The 20,327-nt window shown below is 39.1% G+C and overlaps 1 protein-coding gene across 1 annotated transcript in view; it reads right to left on the reverse strand.

Annotated features, from left to right (window-relative positions):
- Positions 1–20,327, reverse strand: part of NME7 (NME/NM23 family member 7) — a 95,006-nt gene that overhangs the window by 71,053 nt on the left and 3,626 nt on the right. Inside the window, exons 2-3 of the mRNA XM_056341833.1 lie at positions 5,115–5,222; positions 1,457–1,623 (exon numbers count right to left, since the gene is read on the reverse strand). Coding sequence (XP_056197808.1) covers positions 1,457–1,623; positions 5,115–5,222 — 275 coding nt within the window. The remainder of the gene's footprint in view (positions 1–1,456; positions 1,624–5,114; positions 5,223–20,327) is intronic.

Consider the following 20,327-nt stretch of genomic DNA (forward strand, 5'->3'; position numbering starts at 1 on the left):
CTGCCTTTTGCAGTCCTCAGGCATCTCTCCTGTTCTCCATGACCTTTCAAAGATGATGGAGAGTGGTTTGGCAATAACATCTGCCAGCTCACTCAGCACTTGGGGGTGCATCCCATCGGGGCCCACGGATTTCTGGATTTGCTTAAGTGATCTCTAATGTGATCCTCCTTCACCAAGGGAAAGTCTTCCCTTCTCCAGACGTCCTCTCTTGCCTACAAGGTCTGGGAAACCAGAGGGCGGCCATAGCAGTAAAGACTGAAGCAAAGAAGGCATTCAGTAACTCCATCTTCTCTGTGTCCTTCATCACCAGGGCACCCACCTCATTCAGTAACAGGCCCACATTTTCTCTAGTCATCCTTTTCCTGCTGATGTACTTGAAGAAGCCCTTCTTGTTGCCCCTGACCTCCCTCATCACATGTAATTCCAAACAGACCTTGGCCTTCCTCATTGCATCCCTGCACTGTCTGACAACATCCCTTTATTCCTCTCAAGTGGCCTGTCCCTTTTTCCACATTCCATAAATTTCCTTCTTCTGTTTGGGGTTTGCCAGAAGCTTGTGGCTCATCCATGCAGGCCTCCTGCCCCCTTTGCTTGATTTCCTACTCAGGGGGATGCACTGATCTTGAGCTTGGAGGAAGTGAATTCCTTGTATATTAATCTTATTGTCATTTTATTAAGTCTGTCCTGATATTTTTGCTCTTGGATGGGCTCAAAGTCTTTTCCAAAGCAAGCCTTTCAATCAAACAGAGATGATGAGTCTTATCTTCATTATAAATGAAACTTGTCTTAACAAACAAGCTTATAGGTTTTATGGATATTTTCACTCTATACTTCCTGTCCTCACGCACACAGAATTTAGGAGGTGCTGAAAAAATCCTCAGAAAAAATCCTCCACAATGGGATAAACAATGTAGAGTGGGAATGGGCCTCTCTGACTCCTGTTCCTACTGTTTTCAGTTACTAACACAGAGTAGATCTGACTGGTAAGGCACTAGGTTTCTGCACAAATCCCAGAGAGACAGGTGCTAGTTTCACAGTATCCAAGCCTTTTGAGCCCAGCAGACATCAGGGTTACCATATCAATTCCATCCCAAAAAGAATCCACAAATCACAAGAATCCTACTGCTGCCTGCCCCCAGGGAGTAACAGGACCCCCTGCTTTCCTCCTCCCTCTCTTCTCTCCCAAGAAAACTAGAGGAGGCAGCGGCTGACACCATGGAGAAGCTGGCCCTGAAGATTTATCAGCTAACAACAGCAGTCATGGGTTTGCCCACAAGCAGGGGCCACTTAGCTTCCGACCAGACATCAGTATGCCAAGGGACTTCAGATTGCACACAAACTTGTCACTATCTCCTCCTCTCCCATAGTACAGAAAACTTACCTCATTTCCAGCAAAGAACAACTGCTTTGAAACCCCAGCCACAAAGGGAGATTTAAAAAAAATGTGCTTTCTTACCTCTCTTTGCGGCTCCCCAGCTTGCGGGCTGTATATTGATCCCCATAGTCCACTAAGGATAGATGACGGGAAAAAACAGTAATTTTGTTGCCCACAAATAAATCCTCAAGATGTAAGCTCTCATATTTGGTGCGCTTCAGAAAGGTGCGACGGTTCTTCACATCATACTGCAGAGAAAAGAAGATCAAAATCTACCATAGCAAGAGTTTTAAGCTGTAGGAAAACTCAATATAATTTTTACTCTACTTTCAGAAATGTCCATAACACTGTGGGGACTGAATCTGATCACTAAATTCATTTAATTCCTAACCCTTTGAACTTACAGGTGTACCAGGAAAGCTCAGCAGACTAAACCGCAATTACAAATTTATTCCATTTAAATAGTCTGAGGCTGACAGCTATCTTTGCATTTTTTATTTTATCATTTGCTTGTGGTAATTCAAGCTGTGATAAATGGGTCAGGTGCCTAGCGGATACCTCTGCCCAGTCTCACTGAGAGTTCCACCTAGCAGATCTACGCTGTTTCACAGACCAATGGCTCACACCAGGAATGATCAAGATACACACTGCGGCAGGTCTCCTCTTCAGGGCATCGTTCCAGTGATACTACGCTTTATTTGACTGCATGAGACTCAGAATTAGGGACGGATGGATGATTGCAACACTAGGTTGAGACGTTCTCACTGCCTAGAGCTGCAAGCTCAAAAACCTGTCAAGACAATTCAGCTATATATCATTATTCCAAGCAAGAAGCAAGACATAAATGTGTAGTATTCTGGGTGGGCTGGCAAAGCACAAAAGGCAACCTGCTCAACGGTTTCTTCACTGCATGCAGATACTACAGAAGCTTTCAGTTTCCTGGGGAAGTGGAATCCTATGAAAGGAAGAGTTTTTTCCTCCTCAGGCCAGACTTTCTCTTCTCTGTCTTGAATTACATGTATGGTCCTCCATTGCAATGGCATATAGACTAGAATAGCATTAAAAGAACAGACATCATTCCCACAAATTATGGAGGGAAAAAAAAATTAAGACCAAAAGTACATACTCCTCCATGTTCTGAAATGTGTGACTACGTTTCTGTCCTGTTAGAAAGCTAGAAGAATTGTAAGTTTTTTCCAGAATAGCCAAAACTTTGCAGATCAGAGATTATAAATTATTTTGATGATTCCTTCTGCTGAGGCAGGATTATAAGGAAGAATCGTTCCCTGCTGAAATGTCTTCAGTCCCTCATACATGCTCCTACTAAGTGTCCCCTATTCAAGCGCAGTGGGGAATGAAATGACAACATGCTGGAAAAAAAAATTTTAAAAATCACTTGAATTCAGCTACTTGTTTTTTCCTAGACTCTGCCAGAAAGCCTATTAACTGTCTTGACCATATACAAATTCTTCAGTATCTTGACTAAGAATCTGAACATTTCCTTGGTTATTTCATAACAGTTGCTAGAAAGGCACCCTGAGCTGTTTCTCTTTTCTCAGGCAAAAGGTAAGTGGGGGGGGGGGGGGAGGGAAGGCATCAACCTGTGTTAAAGAATTCTTCTTTAGACTGTAATTTTTGATCTGTTTAAAAGACCTTTTTATAAAGCCAATGATAAGCCACAGCAGAAGAAATGTAAGACTGTTTGGACTGTTCCCCTCCTGCCCGTGTACACATAGAAATAAATTACACAAAACAAAACAGTTCTCTGCTAAGAATCTACCCTCTATAAAGATTTCTTCTCTCTTTTTAGGATATCTCCTGTAGAAAGAAAAGTTGTTCAGGCTTTAAAAATTCCCCATGAAAGTTATTAACAGTGGAAAATTCAGAGAATGGGACACCTCTGTCAAGAGATCCAGCTTGATCGTAAAAGCTGCTTGCTGTTCTTGGACAAAAAACTATGCTGTCTTCTTCCAGCTGCAAAGGAAGCCAGAAACTTGTCTCATTATTCCCACTGTCATTTTTTTTCACAGGAATCAAGACATGAAGGACTAAGAAAGAAAAGGAAAGCTGAGGACTTCGCATAACACAAGCCTTCAGCAGCTCTGCTCTACACTGAGCTGAGCTGCATGATAAAGGACATCTATTGTCAGGGAGGTGGGAAAGAGGATGAAACATCTTTCTCATAAGCAGGGAGAAGCTGGTTCATATTCATTACCTCCCTTCTCCTCAGATACATTACAGGTAAGAGAGGGCTGTCATCTCCTTAGGAAGATACCAAAAGATATAGAAGAATTAAGCAGTAATAAAGAAAGAATCACCAAATTGTGCAGATAAAAAAAAAAAATCCAGAAGAGAATTCTACATTTATTCTCTGTCTAAAAACTCACCCCCAAAAGTGATTTTGAGATATGCTTTCTATGGAGGTGTTACATGCATTTTCGCTTTTTTAACTCCTATCATGATCACTCACAGTCCATACAGACTCATGACTGTATACACACCATACTATCTTAAGAGCAGATTAGCAAAATGCAAAAGTCTACCAAGCCATACATGTTTGATGCTGAATGCATTAAGAAGCTCAAGAACACCTTGAACACTCTTGGTTTTGAGACATTTAGGTGAAATGAACAACAATTTTGCCAGCCTACACACAGATGTGTAGGAAGATTATTACGGCTCCTGACTGATTAGCTAAACTGTCTCTGAGAAATAAAAAATAAAAATCCTCACATTTTGACAACTGTGCACACACAGACATCATACAAAGAAGTAATTTAAAAGAGACAACATCATGAAAGAGTTTGTTTAAAGAGACTATCAGTAAAAAGTGCAAAGTACATCTCCTCACATCATTGGGTACCATGGTTTCAGCGAGCAGTAGTTTGGGTAAGAAAAGGCACACTACACTAGCTTTCTTATTTCTGCATTTGATATTTATAGCAGAAAAACTAGAATTTGATAATGAAATTACCAAATGTGATTAACCAGATCTAGGCTATTCTCAAGACCCTTAGGTCTTCATTAAAAATTGGAAAGGACTAGTCCAAACCATTCACTCATTCCTAAAAGGAAGCACAAAGCATTGGTTGGTTTATTAAGATTATCTGTACAGTACATATTACCTTTCTTATACATGCCTGCTACTCCAAAATGCTTGCTTTAACCTGCTGTCAATAAACAATGGGGATTAGTTGAATAAACTGCAAGTAAGAAAGGCTGTGTAAGCACCACTGATGGAAAAATTTAGATGCATTGTCTGGAATGTCCTTCCTTTCATTAAAACCAGATTAACAGCAATTTACCCTTTCCTCTAATTTGATAAGACTCTTTAAATTTTACTCTTCAGAGACTTCTGGAGTTCTCGCTGAAGCTTATTTCCCTGTTTGGAATCAGCTTCAATTTATATTTCTCAAGCAGTAGGTCTGTGTTGCAGAGTTTCAATTCTGAAACTGAAGTAGAGATTGAATGAAAACAGATTTGTGAAAATGAATCTCTCTACGCCAAAGCAAGCCTTAAGAAGAAGAAAAAAAAATAAACATGGAAGCTCTTCCACATGCCTCACTGTGAACTTGTATTTTTGCTTTTCTTTTAGTTTTAGAAACTGAGCAAGATACGTCTTAAATTACATTTTCCTTACATGGAAAATTAGTAGGCATAGGCAGTGGCTTGTCATTTTACAAACTGTTTAATTGCATATTACACTTACAGCAATAGAATTTTTTTCTTTTATTCTTACCATTTCAACTGATCCATCTTTTGGATAATACAGAAGTTCATAACGCCGAAAGAGCGAAGCATTTGGGTCATACCATTCAGCAGTGAAAGCAAATCTGTCATCTTGACTCTGGAAAAAAGAAAAGGAGGGAAAGGGCTATTACAGAAAGCATACATGTTTTATATGTAAAAACACACAAATAAAAGAATTCCTTCTATTTGTTATCAGAAAAGTAAAAAAAAATCACTAGTAAATGCACTTGCACACTCTGCGTATCATCTTCTGCTTACCACAGCTGGTGACATATTCTCACTTGTTAACTACCAAGTATGGTGGAAACAGCATGGCAGTTTTGCAGGCAATCTCAAAACTTATTCTGATTTCATCAGTCATGAAACATGGACTGTTGTAGAAGTTGCTGTTAGACTTCTTAATTTTTTGAAAGTATTTGATTTACTTCCATTTATTAAAAAGTTTATGTTAGCTCACAATCACGTTATAGACCCTTAATACATTTTCTACACATCCTACAAGAAAACACCATCATCTTCCTGAGCAGTCATATCTGAACTCCTGTTAATGATGAGATAAACATATTCAAGTTAAGGACATTAGTTTGACTCACTATTTAACCTTCTGAAATTTACATAAAGCATAAATGGCCCAATCTCATTTACAACTCATTTTCTGCCCCTAAGGAGTGCGGCAAGAAAGCTAGATTGCAGTAATTCTAAAACTGTAGTTACCTGCGTAGTTTCTCCACTCCTCATCCTTCATAGGATAATCCCCTATGGGAAAGTAAGCACGAAGGTGATGTGGATGTGGAGTTCTAACACCTCTTAGTGGTATATGTTTGTTAGCTATTGATACTCCAATATTAAGTTATTTGATAGCTATTGAATGGAGCTCTAAATTTTTATTTTCCACAACTCCTCCAGATCTGACTGCTACTCCTAAAAGTAAGGAAGGTCTTGTCACAGGCTTCTACTCTTTAGATGTATCTGTATTCTTATATATCTTAAACATTTAGCTACCACTGGGTGTCCAAGTTGAAGCCATGTAGGCCTTTTCAGTCCTTCAGATTTTAGAAAACAGCGGCATTTCAGTTGTTTCAAAGACTACTCAATAAGCAACAGGATAGAAAATGTTCCTGTGGGATTCCATGACTATTCTGGAACACCAGCAGGGGAAGAATCATAATCATTGTCCTAGTGAGTGCAAGCCTATAGACAGATAAACACTTAAAAAAAAAAAAAGACACAAAACTGAACCCCAAACCAAACCACACCACCCAAAACACCACCACTGAACTTGCCTTTTGTGTCAGCACATTTTTTTCTTTCAGTATCTTCAGCTTAAAACTGACATAGGACTAAGTGCTTCTGCAGTCTGAAGTCCTAACACAAGCAGCAGCAGGAAAGAACGCGATAATGTAGAACAATTTCAAAATTTTACAATGTGATGAATACTTGTACCTGTTCAGTTAAAAGCATCACAGCAAGTGCCCCACCCTCCTGTCAGCCCTTATGATATCCCTACACTGCAAAACAAGGTAAGATTATATCACAGAAAGACTTACACAGATGGGGCAGCACAGAGCTCTGTGGAAGGATGCAAAGCTTTAATTTCTAACTGTAGAAGTCTATACAGCACTGAAAGCCTTATTTACATGAGCTACTTCTGTGTTATCTCTCTACTACATGCTGCAGTCTTTGATAATACTCATGTTTCTGGTGCAGTATCCAGCACAAAAACTCCCTAGGGACTTAGCCTGGTTTCTGGCCCTTACTTAAGCTAGACTCATTCACGTCTTTATTGCTACTGCTGTCATTCTAGAGATATAAGGCCTGAACAAACTCTTTCTTATGTCAAAACTCACACCTTAATTTTTATATATAGGCCTGTTGTTGGCAATTAGCAATAATAAAGGTTGGTAGACAATAATAAATGACTGATTGCAACCTTGATCTTAAATATACTCATACTGCTAGAAGACAAGACAAAACATTTGATCAATTCATTTGACCATTATCTCATCAAGCATGGATTTAATAGAGAAGCAGTTCTCTACCAAAGAGGTTGTCTAAAAAGAAAACCAGTTCTGTTTCTAGAGTACTATCTCCAGAAGTTGACTAGTGATGTGTGAAATAAAAAAATATGTACCATCCTTAATCAATGCCTCCTCGTAACATGCAGACATATATAACTGCATTACTTCATGCTACTTATTTCATACTACAGCACCACTCTCAAATAGATTTTCTAGGTAGCAGTTGCCAGAGAAGCTACTAATTTCTGTTTAAGCAAAACTTCCAAAATTTCCAAATGCTTACTTTTTCCGGGAAAGTAATGTATTTACGTGAACATGCAAAGAAAACACCATTAGATTTTTCACTTAGTCACCAGTATCAGTCATCAGCACCTTCATGATTACAGTGAGAAACTATGTGCCTTGTCTTGTGAGGAATTGGCCTGCTTTTTTTCTTTTAACACAACGTTGGTTTTAAGATCCATTTGAAATTCATTTTGTAAGATCTCACTCAATGTCTGAGCTATTCATATGTGTTATTCAGCAAGCTCTGCTGGCAACTGCTTCTTATTCAGCTGAATGGCAGAAATTACCATTCTGTATTATCTTCTTTTAGCATTGTAAGCAAAGGCAAGGTAACAAATGCTACTTAGACTTGAAAATCACTGCAGAGCTAATCCCCAAATGCCCAGTAATGTTATCAGTAAGCAGAAAAATAATTAATCAATTACTATTTTGTGTCTGGAAAATACAGAGAGCTAACAGTTTTCTAAAATGACCAAAACAAAGTCTGTAAAGCTCCTCCTGGGCCATAACTAGAATTTCCTCTGCTTTATGGACATAAAATGATCACAATAACTATTTCTAAACGTGGAGAATAATAGAAGAAAATGTCAGAGCTTATGGGAAACACTGTAAAAATAATTGGAAACAGATCATGTTTGTGAACAGGTAGACTGTTTCAGAGGCATATACTGCAAAGTGAAGAAATTCATTCTTAGAAGCAAACTGAAGACCCTGCCAAACAAATATAATGTAAAACACAGTAGGTCTGCATTTTTACTATTGCAGATTCCAGCAAATAGTCTTAACACAGACAGAAGACAATCTGAATACAATCATCACATGGAATAATGTGAACATATTCTGGTGAGCTCTTGCCAGGCATCACTGTAAAACTGCCACTCCAAGTCATCAAAAACACCAACCAATTTAAAATCCCAAGTTTTAAAAAGTGAGTACATATTAAGCTCATAATACCTCTTTCAAAAATGAGAATAGAGACTTTTTTTTACTTATTAAATGCATGAGTAGGATTTTGCAGGCAAAAACCAGACACAAAAACCTAAAAATCTGCCTACTTCCCATCACACATTGTAAGGATTGCAATACAATTTTAAGTCTTCACAGGCCTGAAATTCTCTTTCCTAAACACTTACTTTCAATCAAATTACTGCTCAATCAAAAGAACCAGTATGGCAAACAACTTTCTTACATACCCTTTCTTTCACTAGTGTGCCCTAGACTGCAATGTGAGAAGGAGTCTCAAAGATGAGGAAGCACTATAGGAGACATGCTAAGTTTCATCCTTGGCTTCTGTTCATGCTCCTAACAAAGGAAACAGAGAGAAAGTAATTGCCCTGAGCAGTGACTAGACACCAGCGATGACCTGTCAGGTGGTATCGTCTTCAATGCACCACACTGCTCTGGACCAACACAGTCTTGAAAAGGGAAGACTTCACAGCCCTTGACCAGAGAGCCCCAGCAGCTCATTGGCCCAGGAAATGGCTGAAACAGTCACCAGTGAAATCACATCCCTGTGAACATCTCAAGTAATAAAAAATCAAGTGAATCTATAAATACATTATAACTCAGAAAATTCTGGCTTTAAAGCATTAGTTTCCATTCATTCTGTACTGTATCCTCATTAAAATCACATAGTCTCTGCTCTCATGACTATGCGATTAACCAAGCAATACCTAATGAGGGAGAAATAATTTTTTGAAACTTTTCACATCAGTGGAAAAATTACCATCATTAAAAACGCCAGCAGTTACTGTGCACTTTATATTTACATATTGACAGTTTTAGAGTAGCTGTCTTTAGCCCAACTTTTACAGCCCCTTTCCATGGTAAAATCTAGGGCCACCAAACTCAGTGACATCAAGAGTTCACCTACTGTGAATATGCAAAGAATAATCTTTTTCTTTCTTCCTCCTTTTACAAGCTGCATGGAAAAACATTTGGATGCATGTGTAGGTTTTGCTAGCTTACACTTTTTTGTTTATATTAGTATGTGTGAATATGCAGTAGGATGGCTCTGTGCACATGAAAAACATTTATTGAAGTACAGTCAAATTAAAAAAAAGATTAAATTTTGTACTTGGTTCTGAAAGTGATGGGGGAAGCAATCATTCTTAGCCAGCATGGGACTAAGTTCTAGAATCTAAATCCAAGCTCACAAAAACACTCCGCTGCAGAGGGAAATAGTTTGTCTGGAACATAGCTGCCAAGGAAGCTCATAACCAGAAAGCGGAACGGTTAGCAAGCTGGACAGGAAATGATCTCCTGTCCTGTAAAACTCTTGGACTTCCAAAGAGCTTCTGTTCTGCAGTAAAACAAAAGCAGATCTTCCAAAGGTTTTCATGAGAAGCAACAGTGGTAGAACAGCAGCTCAGGGACTAAGGAACTTGAATCGGAAGGTGGAGAAACAATTTTATCCCTCTACTGTGAACCATGGAGAACATACATTTAGGTTTGTTTTTCCCAGCTTGAAGATGCCTCCTGACTGCCACACTATTTTACTATTCTGAGGTGAGTACTTCTGTCCCAGGAAATCAGGAGCTACGGAATTTTTTTTCTGCTGGTCATACACACACTTCTCACAGTCTAAGGGAAGGGCAGTTTAGATGCTTCCCCTCGCTATTATATGGGCAGTATATTTCTATTGAGATCCTGCCTTTCGCATTACTTCCTTTTTCCATTATACTGTTAATTCTGTCTCATCTGTAAGCTTGAAGTTCGTTTCTTTCTACCAGTTTGTCACTTCACGCTTTTGAGCTGCGATCTCTGTGATCTATATTTAAGTGGAAACAACTACCCATGCTTAAACTAGTTACCAGCCTGCAATGCATCATAACCCCTTTAGCTTACTACTGAAGAAAACTTTCTAGGAAATAGTATCAAAATATTTCTTAAAATCAAAAATCTGAGGTAGCTAGAAAGTGCATCTTTACACGTTATTAGCAATCTGGTCTCTATGAGGCTTATACACACTAGGAACTTCAACACACATGACATATTTGACACAGGCTCACAGCCTGTTGCCCACATATTCACAAGTTTAGGCGTCATGAAGAGTATTGCTATGTTTTAAGTGGGCAGCTTCGTGTCTGTTGCTCCTTTGATATTCTCAGTGACTCAGTGACTCTGAAATCAGACCAGAAAGAAAAAGAATCTAAGGACCTGAATCAACTCCTGAGAAAGCAATAAAAAGACCGCACAAACCTCAGCAAAAGCTGAATCAGAGCCAAAAGGATCCATCTTGATATCTGTATTCTATATTTGATAAAACTCCGTGTTGTCACAGAGAAAACCTGCAGCCAGGTCTTAAGAATCTTAGAATCAAGATTCTTAAGATCTTAAGAATCAAGATGTTTCTATGAAAATCACCGGGAACAGGATGAACTGACAAACAAGACAGAGACGCACACACGCATGCGCGTGTACGTGTTCTGGAAAGATTGCCCTGAAACTTCCTAAAATCCTGGCAATAATTTTAAGAGAAACATTTCTTTCACAATGTGCCCCCCACAGCCAGGCTGGTGGCACTCTCAAAAATATTTTAGGAGAGAAAGGATATTTTTATAAAAAATGAGATGGCATCAAAGGACAAGGATACAAATTATTAAACTTTTCAGGTGAAGATACCTTGAGGCTGACTGACTCCAACATCAGGTAGTCTGGTTATGCATTAACATGTACTTATGTTTCTAGAAAAAAAGAAGAAAATCACAAATGTATGTGAGTTTGCCAACTATGCTCTTTGGCAAAATATAGAATTTGTTGAAATGGCCACTCAACAGTTATCTTTCTCCTTGTCTTTCCTCTTTGTAGGTTCTACAAAAAAATAATTATTGCCATAGCTGTTGGTAGAGTCCTTAGACAGATGTTGGCCTCCTGCTCTTCAGACAGTGGGCTGAAGTGGGGGACCTAACCAGCTGCCTTCATCAAGAACATTATTCTCAGAACTGGATCCAGAAGTTACTGTTGTAGATGTATGATCAACTTCTAACAGCAGGTATCTAAGTCCCATTATGAATTATTTGAAACAGTTCCTCAAATCTCACATATCACCACTCACTCACCCTCCAGACCAATCACCGCTTCAGATTTAACTCTACTTCCCAGTCCTGAAGGGGAGTTCAGCACAAATAAAAACTAAGTCACTGATAAACTAGTCTGAGGAGCCAGTCATGAATTTTCAGCCAGCTCTATTTCCACCTTCCTCCAAGGCAGCTACTCACAGTCTTACACTCCCCCAGCAGGCTGCAGATAGAAGCACTGTCACAGCGTTACCTGCTTGCTTAAGAGCCCCAGAAACACTTTGATTGCTTTAAACGGCTCACTTACTAGTTTTTCTGTTCTCCCGTTCTAACATCCAGCTCGCTTTTCTTTATTTTCAGCTGAATGCTTTTAGGTGCATCTGTCTAGAGAACTGCAGACCCGGCAGTATGCCCAGCTTTTCAAGTAGCACTTGAAATTCAGAACACAAAACAAAAAAAAGTAACTTCAAGTAGCTTTAAAGATGGTCTCAACCAGTGGGTTAGGAATGCTTTTCTTTCATGTATGGACATGTGATAGTCCCCTGCAGATAAATCTATAAAGCTGAAAAAGGAAAATAAAAAAACATCTAAAACAACTGGAATCTCCACAAAAATGTAACTTAAAGTCAGGACATCAAATGGGGCACATCAAGCTCTTCACGGACTTCTGAGCAATCTCAGAAAAGTCAACTTAAACTTTTGTGCATCCTTTTCTCCAGCTGTAACAAAATCCTTATTCCGTGAGGGCTTGCCACTCTGGGCACTAGTAAATAAAAGGGATACTTTTACTATAAAAGCTGTAGAACAATTCTAGCTTATAAAAAACACCTTAGCAACTTCTTACACAATCTGTGTCTGGACTGCTGCAGTGCGATGAGCCTGAGAGCAAAGGAATGGTTAGCAGAACGGATGGTGGCGGTTCATCACAGTGCAAAGCACTTGCTTCTTCATCAAACGTGTTCATCTTCATAGTTTCCAGGCACTATATGCCCTTCAGTCTGACTGAACAAGGACAGAATATTTAACTACAACAGAAAACAACCTTAAGCAAATACACTTCCAAATCGCTATTCTCTGCCTTTCTTTAGGACTACCTGTCATTACTGAATGACAAGTACTTCTGCAAGCACAAGAAATAACGAGGCCTGGTTCTCTATACTCATGTTTCTCATTCCTGACTGTTTTGACCACAGCCTCTCTTCAGCCCAGGCATTCAATAAAGGCTCATACCCACCTGGATTCTCTGATGTCTAACTAGGGTTGATCTCACACCGAAGCCTCTCTTTAAAGATGCCTTAGAGGGCTTCTTCCCCCTCCCCATTTTTAGGAAACCTGGAGGAACATCATTATCCCTCCACCAAATCTGATCGAAATCTGCCAGTAAATTTCAAACTTCACAAGGTGAAAACTTAGTGGTCAGATACACACCAACAAAACTTTGGTTTTCTGAGGCAAACAGGCTGAAAGCAGCTGTATGAAAAACTCTGCACACTACAAATAATTTTCCATCATCAATTCTTTAAAAGAAAAACTTCCATTTGTGAAAGAAAAGGAAAAGGCAAAAAATGCAGAAGAAGTTAAGCCATTAAATGTTAACAACAATTTTGCAAGACAGAAACAAGAAATTTCAGACATACTGGTGGTATTTATTAAAACAACATCCTGAATGGCAGAAAATGCTCTCATTCTCAGCACTTTAATGCACCTTAAATCTTGAAATGAATCCTCATCAGTGCATGCTTATTAAGCTGTGTTATTCAACCCATCTTCTACCTTCACAGTTCCTGTAACACAGGATATTTTCCAGGCAAAACTTAAATCCACAACACTGTGTAGATAGAACGCTCAATTAGCTCTGTCTCTTAAAACTCATTTTCCTCCTACTCTCCTATTCATGTTTCTGACACACGAGCTGGTATAATTTTTAGAACTTAAATTCTGCAGCCCCCTTGCTGCTGTTGGACCTCCCACCACTCTCTCAACAGGCTTTTCTGTAGTCAAAAAGTAAAACCAAAAGATCACTTTTCAAATGGAGAAACATCTGGCAACTTCAATTTCCATGACAATGTCTTGACTACAGATGACTCTCAATCTAAACCTCATATTCAGAAGCTCACTGGTGAATTTTGTGTTATCCCTTTTTATCCCCCCACCCCCCTTGTAGAAAACAAATCCAAACTAATTAAGTATGAGTTAAATTATTAAAATTCTTAATAATCTTTGGAAATCTATTAAGTGAATCAAATGCTCGATTGCATTTCCATTTAGCCTCCTGCAAATAAGTTCTACATCTTTTAGATCCATGGTTATCTGACTCCCAGTATTACTGGTACCTAGGCTTTTCAGATGCCTTTTGGACTGAGTTCATACAGCTATTGCTGTATGTATGCTGTATACATGTTCATACAGCTATTGGTGCCTGGACCATCTGTTGCCAAGTAACATGGGGATACTTCTGCCTCTGTAGCACTAACCAAGTGAATCTTCCTCTTCAGCTGGGATCTCAGTTCAGTAAATCATCTCCCTATACTCAGGGGTTGTGATGAACACAGCTCTAGAAGGCTGAAGGCCCCAGATTTTCTTCTCGGACTTAGGAATCTGCAACCCCACCTCACATCAGTGAAATTATCTTGCTGTTCTGTCAATTTACCAAGCAAGAAATCTTCTTTTACCATTAAATTATGTAAATTCTATAAGCTTCCTATGAAGCATGCAGGCATGATCAGTGTAACATATTCTCCTTTTTTCCCAGTCTCTCATATAAGAGAATCAAGAATTTAAATCCTCAACCATTAATTCCAATCCTCTACAATTACATGTTATGGTTAAGTACTTAGTTACAGTATTCATGTTATTTTTCTAATTATGGAACACAATTTCTCTAAAACACATGAAGGATGCTGTAGTGCTGTTCCCTGCTCTGTGAAGACAGGTTTAGCTTTAGAAGACCAGCTAAATTTTGTCTTTAGGGGAATATATCCTCATTTAATGCATGTTTATAAAGATGCAGATCATAAATTATATTATTGTACTCTTAATTACATGATCACAGGTTAATTCCTCTAAGAGCAGTCAGTAGTGCTCAGCACGTGCCTATCTGCCTCCAGTAACTCAAGAGGAGTCTGACAGTGATTTTAGCGAAAGCAAAGCTGTTCCCTGACTCAGAACAGCATTTGTAACACAAGTCACCTCACATAATAATATCTGAGCATAAAGTTTAGGTGCTTTGCGCCTACTCAGTCACTAGTGGCAGAACTAATGCTGCCATGGTCAGCTGCTGAATGCTGGGTCTCAGACTTCGAACTATAAGTTTAGTGTCTGCATGTGATCCCACAAAGCTACGCATACATACATCGCTCTATCTGTGCACACCCCATTACAACATTCAACCTATATTGTACTTACAGAAAACACATTTTTGAAAGACTCAAAAACTTGGCCCAACATTAAAGGTGATGGCAATACTCAAAGATAAGTCTTCTTTTATAGAGACCATTCCTCCAGCAAACTTTCAGCTTTCAATTTCCAATTTTTCAGAATTAAAGCTCTTCAGAGGAACACTGAATATTTTTTTTCTTTTATTAGGATTCTGAAATGTTTTCAATTTTTTCCCCACACACATTCTTATTCAGGTCTTCCATTAAATTTTCAATCTCCAGTAGAATCAATCTGGAAAATTTCAAGCAGAATGCTTAAATTTCAGAAAGTTACAAGAAGCTGGAAGCAGAGGTTTGAAAGGAAACACCTACAAATCCTGAACCAAAGCTGTCAACAGCACTTCAAAGGAATATAATGCCTACAGCATCTTCAGATTACTTCACCTCATAATAATCTTCCGAAAAGCATTTTTAACAAGAACCCATTGGTTGCCTTGGAATCACAGCTAAGAGAGAAGCCAGCAGATACTGTGAGCGTTAGCACCAAGGACTTTGTGAGAATGCTCCTAAGACCACACATGCTGCATCTACCTTGAACAGTCAGAGGTTATAACAGTCAAATAACTATTTATGATCCTCTGAAGCAAACAACTCTGCTGACACATTTGTTATTCACTACTGTGGGCACTTCAGGCAAACATTTTTTCTACACTGCTGTTTAACCAAATGTTGACATTAAAATACAATTTTTTCTCAGATTGTGTCAAATATTAATTCTAAGGTAGTTGGACTAAATTGTTTTCAGCTAGTACAGATGTGTATATCCTTTATTCTAAAGTCAGACTAATGACAAATTACATGTGAACAGAAGTTCTCATGATAAAAGCTGTTCAGCAACTTCCCATTAGTAAAGCTCTCAAAAATTAAAAACTTCTGTTGGGCAGAGGAAGCAAAGTCGGTAAGTAAATCATGTTCTTAAACTGCCAATCCTAATGGGCTTTTACAGGTTCATCTTCTGAAGATTTGTTCTACAATCCACAGATTTACTTCTCTCCCAGAGCGTAACACTTCCGTCATCACAGTTTGAGCAGACTATGTTATTCCCCAAAGATGCAAAGGTCTCTGCTGGATGCAGACAGTGACTAAGAGATTCCAATCCCATAACACAGTTTTGGTCAGGCTGCTTACTTCCACCCTCACAGCTGCCCCCTGCATTAGTGCATTTGATGTTCAGCATTTTTTAAAAAAACAGGAGGTTACATTTCCCACTTTATCCATTTGTAAAATGGGAATAATCATCATCCTTCCTTTCACAGAAGGATACCAAGGTTTAACAGTTAAAATATCCATACTATTTAGGCATTGTAAGTCTCCCTTGGTTCTCCCAAAAGCATGGCAGAGGCAGCTCACTGAGTTCATCCTAATTTTCTGTTTCTGCAGACGCTGCATTACAGCACAGGAACCAGGAATTTGTGGAAAAAGTTAGAAAGGGCTGCTAAAGCTGCCCAGCCCACTGTCTCTGCAGCTGGCACCAGGAACCACTGCTAGTCCAGAACGTCAGTAGGTGCAAGGATTGGATCCAGACGACAGTTCCCCTCCTCCCCCCCCCCCCCGCCCCGTGATGTGGGGATCTTCAGACTTACAGGCCATGGTTCAGTTATCAAAGAGTGTACCCTAGCAGAGACCATCAGACAGGGTGAGGACAGCATTGCTATTATGTAACTAGAAAATATTCAGCATAGTTCAGTCCTGCTCCCCCATACTCCAGTAAGAGAATAAGTAGCAAGGATAAAATAGGAGGGATACTAAGTTTAGTGAAGGATCATACTTAAAAACGCATATTTTCATGTGGAAGCACAGGTATCCAGTCTCAAGCATGCATGCCCACATCTCCCCTCTTCTGCATAAAAAATGTGATTTTAAAAAATAATTAAGGTAGTTAAAGTTATTGAAGAATCCCATAACAACAGGCAACTGGCTCTGAGAGAGCCACTTCTTCACAAATACAGGAGCACCCTCTGGTGCTCAAAGACAGGATTTAAACCTCGGGAATTCTGAAATGATCAGTAAGAAGCTGCCCCTGCCATCTCTTCTAGTGCACTATGCCTCACAATTAGTAACCTTGTAAGAGGAGGTAGAAATGACTAAATTATAAAGCACAGATCACCACAGCCTGAGTGATGAAGTTCTTTCACAGAGGAAAGCTGCTGACATGCACACATGGCCTTCTTCAATACCCAGGCTCCAAAAATGCCAATGCCATGTGTTTCAAATGCACACCAGAGCTGTTCACTCCAGGACAACTTGCAAGGGCCACCTCTCAGAGTTCTCTTGTACTGGGAACATACTTCTCCACTAGGCATTAGTGTGAGAAGAGAAAGAATTTCTATCTTTTGTATGTGCTCATTTGATCAGGGGACATTCTTGCTACACTTGCAACTACTTGCTAAATTCTCACTCTTAGAATTAAGCTGCGGCAGTGTGTTCCAAAGCCCAGCTATACTACTCCCTTTGTCAAACTTTACACTGGTTTTTTCTTTCCATTTTGGTGGCTGGGAGAGAACTACTGGTTTCCACCCACAAAACCCCACTGACTGACCCTGGTGTGTTGCGTAGGCACCAGTGCCTCCGGTTTCAATCTATGTAAGGACACAAGCGAACACAAAATAGTTTGGGAGGATTAAGCCAGGCCCACTTGGCTGACTTCCAGGAAATAGTACTTTGGGTTATTCCTGCTAGCCACAATTACAGTTAAAGGTCAATGTTCATGGAAAAAGCCCTCTTGAGATTCACAGCAATAGGGGTCCCCTACCACCACTGTTTCTCACCAGCCAGTTACTGATTAACAGAGTATCCCACCTGGATATACTAACTGGATGTACTAGATCACCATAGTATCTCAGAACTGACACTTAAATGCTCAACTGAACAGCCAAAAACACTTTTCAGAGGCACACTATTCCCTTGGCTTAAATGAAACAGGCACTAACAAACAGAAAAAGAAAAGGTTCAGGTTTTAGTATTTAGCCACTGGCCACCAAGACAGTCAGGAGCTGGAGAACATGACACATGAGATAAGCCTGGGCGAACTGAGCCTGCTGAACTTGGAGAAGGTTGAGGGTGACCTTACTGCTGTCTAAAACTACCTAAATGAAAGACACCATAAAGACAGAGCTAGACTCTTCTCAAAGGTGCACAGTGCTACCAAGAAATGAGACGGGCACAAGCTGAAACATGAGACATTCCAGTTACATATTAGGTGGGAAAAAAATTACTAAGAGTGTGGTCAGACACTGGCACAGGCTGCCTAAAGGTGTGCAATCTCCATCTTTGGAGATGTTCAGGCCCTGCTTGGAACACAGCCTGGAGCAGCGTGGTCTGATTAGACCTGTTTTGAGTAGGCTGGAGGTCCCTTCCAACCTAAATGATGATTCTGTGATTCTTATTATAGCTTGGTGGCTCCTTGCCCAAAAGTAATGTCTATCCTTCCAAGCTTCTCCAGAGCCTACACAGATCTGTTGGGTTGATATATTAACAATGGTCCAGATGTGCTTTCAAAAAACTATGAACTCTGACAACATTCTTAATTATAAATTTTATCACATCTGCCTGGAACAATTCTTTAAATAAGCACTGGCTTATTTTTTTACTTATTTTTTACTGCCACCTGAAAGAAAAGTAACTTTTGTAACTTGTAACTTTTCTTTACTCCTGACAATGGTTCACTGAGTAATTCCTGAATTTCTTCAGTTTCTGACAACATAAAAAAAACCCCAATGTACAATTAGAACAGATGTGTCAAAGTTCTTCAGAACTGCACCTACAACCCTAAGGATCCACAGAGACAACTCTGGGTGATAAAGGCAGATTAGTATCGAATTTATCATTAGGTAATGCTAGATAACTTTTACTATCATACTGTTTGAGCCACTACATCAAAAAAGCCATCAATGCACCTAAAATTACTTTTCAAGAGATGTCAATTTCTGCAAGCCAAAGCCAAGACTTGGCTAGAGTAGGAGGTAATTTATCCCATGGATTCTGAAGCTGTCAGTTTTATATTTGTAGGGTGGTATTTTACATAGCACATAATGTCATAAAGATGGCAACATCAAACCCAAAATCAGCTCCTGGAATGAAAGAAAATTATATTTTTTAGCAGTTTTCATTTGGCTGACAGAGGGCCAAAGACTGTTATCAGCTACATCTTCTGTAATGTACATAGCCTGTCTGCTCCAGAAGTAAATCAGCAGAATTTGGAAAAACTAGTTCAAGAAGACACCATGTCATATTTTTGATGCTCACAGGAAGACTCACCATGCAATAAGCATTTAAAAGCTACCCATTAGCATTTTGTTTATTTTTTCCTCATGCTGCATACAATGTTTTATTTTTCCCTGTGATGAAATGCTGCAAATGACAGTTAACCATTAAGGAAACTTGTCTTTGTTATTGTTGGTTCTGTCATGCAAAATCACAACTGAAAGGGTCAGGATGCTTGGAAGCTGAAAAAAAAAAATAATCAATGTAATCACCAGCTGGCTTTCTAGTAAAACTGAGTCTTGTTTTAAGACCAAAGAAGCAAATTTTCTCAAGCATTAGGAAAGTGACTTTTGGGGAGATCTTGCATCTTTTCCTAGAGGAGTTAAAATGCTTTTTTTTTTAATGGCAACTATTTTGCAAAAAGAAGTACATAATTTGAAAATTATTAGAAATTATTTTACAAACATGAACCGGCTCAGGAAAGTCTACTAGCAGGAAAGAGTTTTGTCTATGATCAGCTCTGAGTGACAGCTCTTCACCAGTTAGCCCATCTTACCAGCTAATCCAGTATGGTTGAGATTACCCGTTCCCAAATGAAACTCCTGTAAAACAAGGTATATTCCACAGCTGCCCCATGAACTGTATTGCCTTTATAAAGACTTAGATGAAAATTTGATCACATCACAATATGCTAGACCATGAGGAAACCAAGACTCACTGTTGTAAAATTCTAGAAATGGCTGATTCACATCCTATTTTCTAAGATACATTTTCCAAAACATGAAATAAGTCTTTTCCACTGATGAAGTGTTTTTAAAAATTAAATATTTTTCTTCCCTGTCTAAACTGAGGATTTCTATGTTGATATTCTCTAAGCTGGGGAGTTTACCAATTAGTTGATGATAATAACAACAACAACAAACATATACAAGTTGTAAAATTTTCTTGTTGAAGTGAGCTGAACTGCTCACATTCAGATATATTCAAGATTGTGGTCAAAATTACAAGGCTGCAAGCTCTGGCAACCTAATTCAGAAGAGTCTACTTTATTATATTTTCCCCCAGCTTTGCACAAAGAACTAAGGTGACTAGACACTCAAATTCCACTAACCATGTGCTTCTACATCCACAAAATCTAAGCCAGATGGCATCATATTAGACAAGTCACCTGGCTTGTATGTGCCTCCATTTCTTTATGGGCAAGACAGAAATAATACTTGTCTATCCTTTTGTTCAAAGA

This window comes from Falco biarmicus, chromosome 5 (assembly GCF_023638135.1).
Source record: "Falco biarmicus isolate bFalBia1 chromosome 5, bFalBia1.pri, whole genome shotgun sequence".
Taxonomy (NCBI): Eukaryota; Metazoa; Chordata; class Aves; order Falconiformes; family Falconidae; genus Falco; species Falco biarmicus.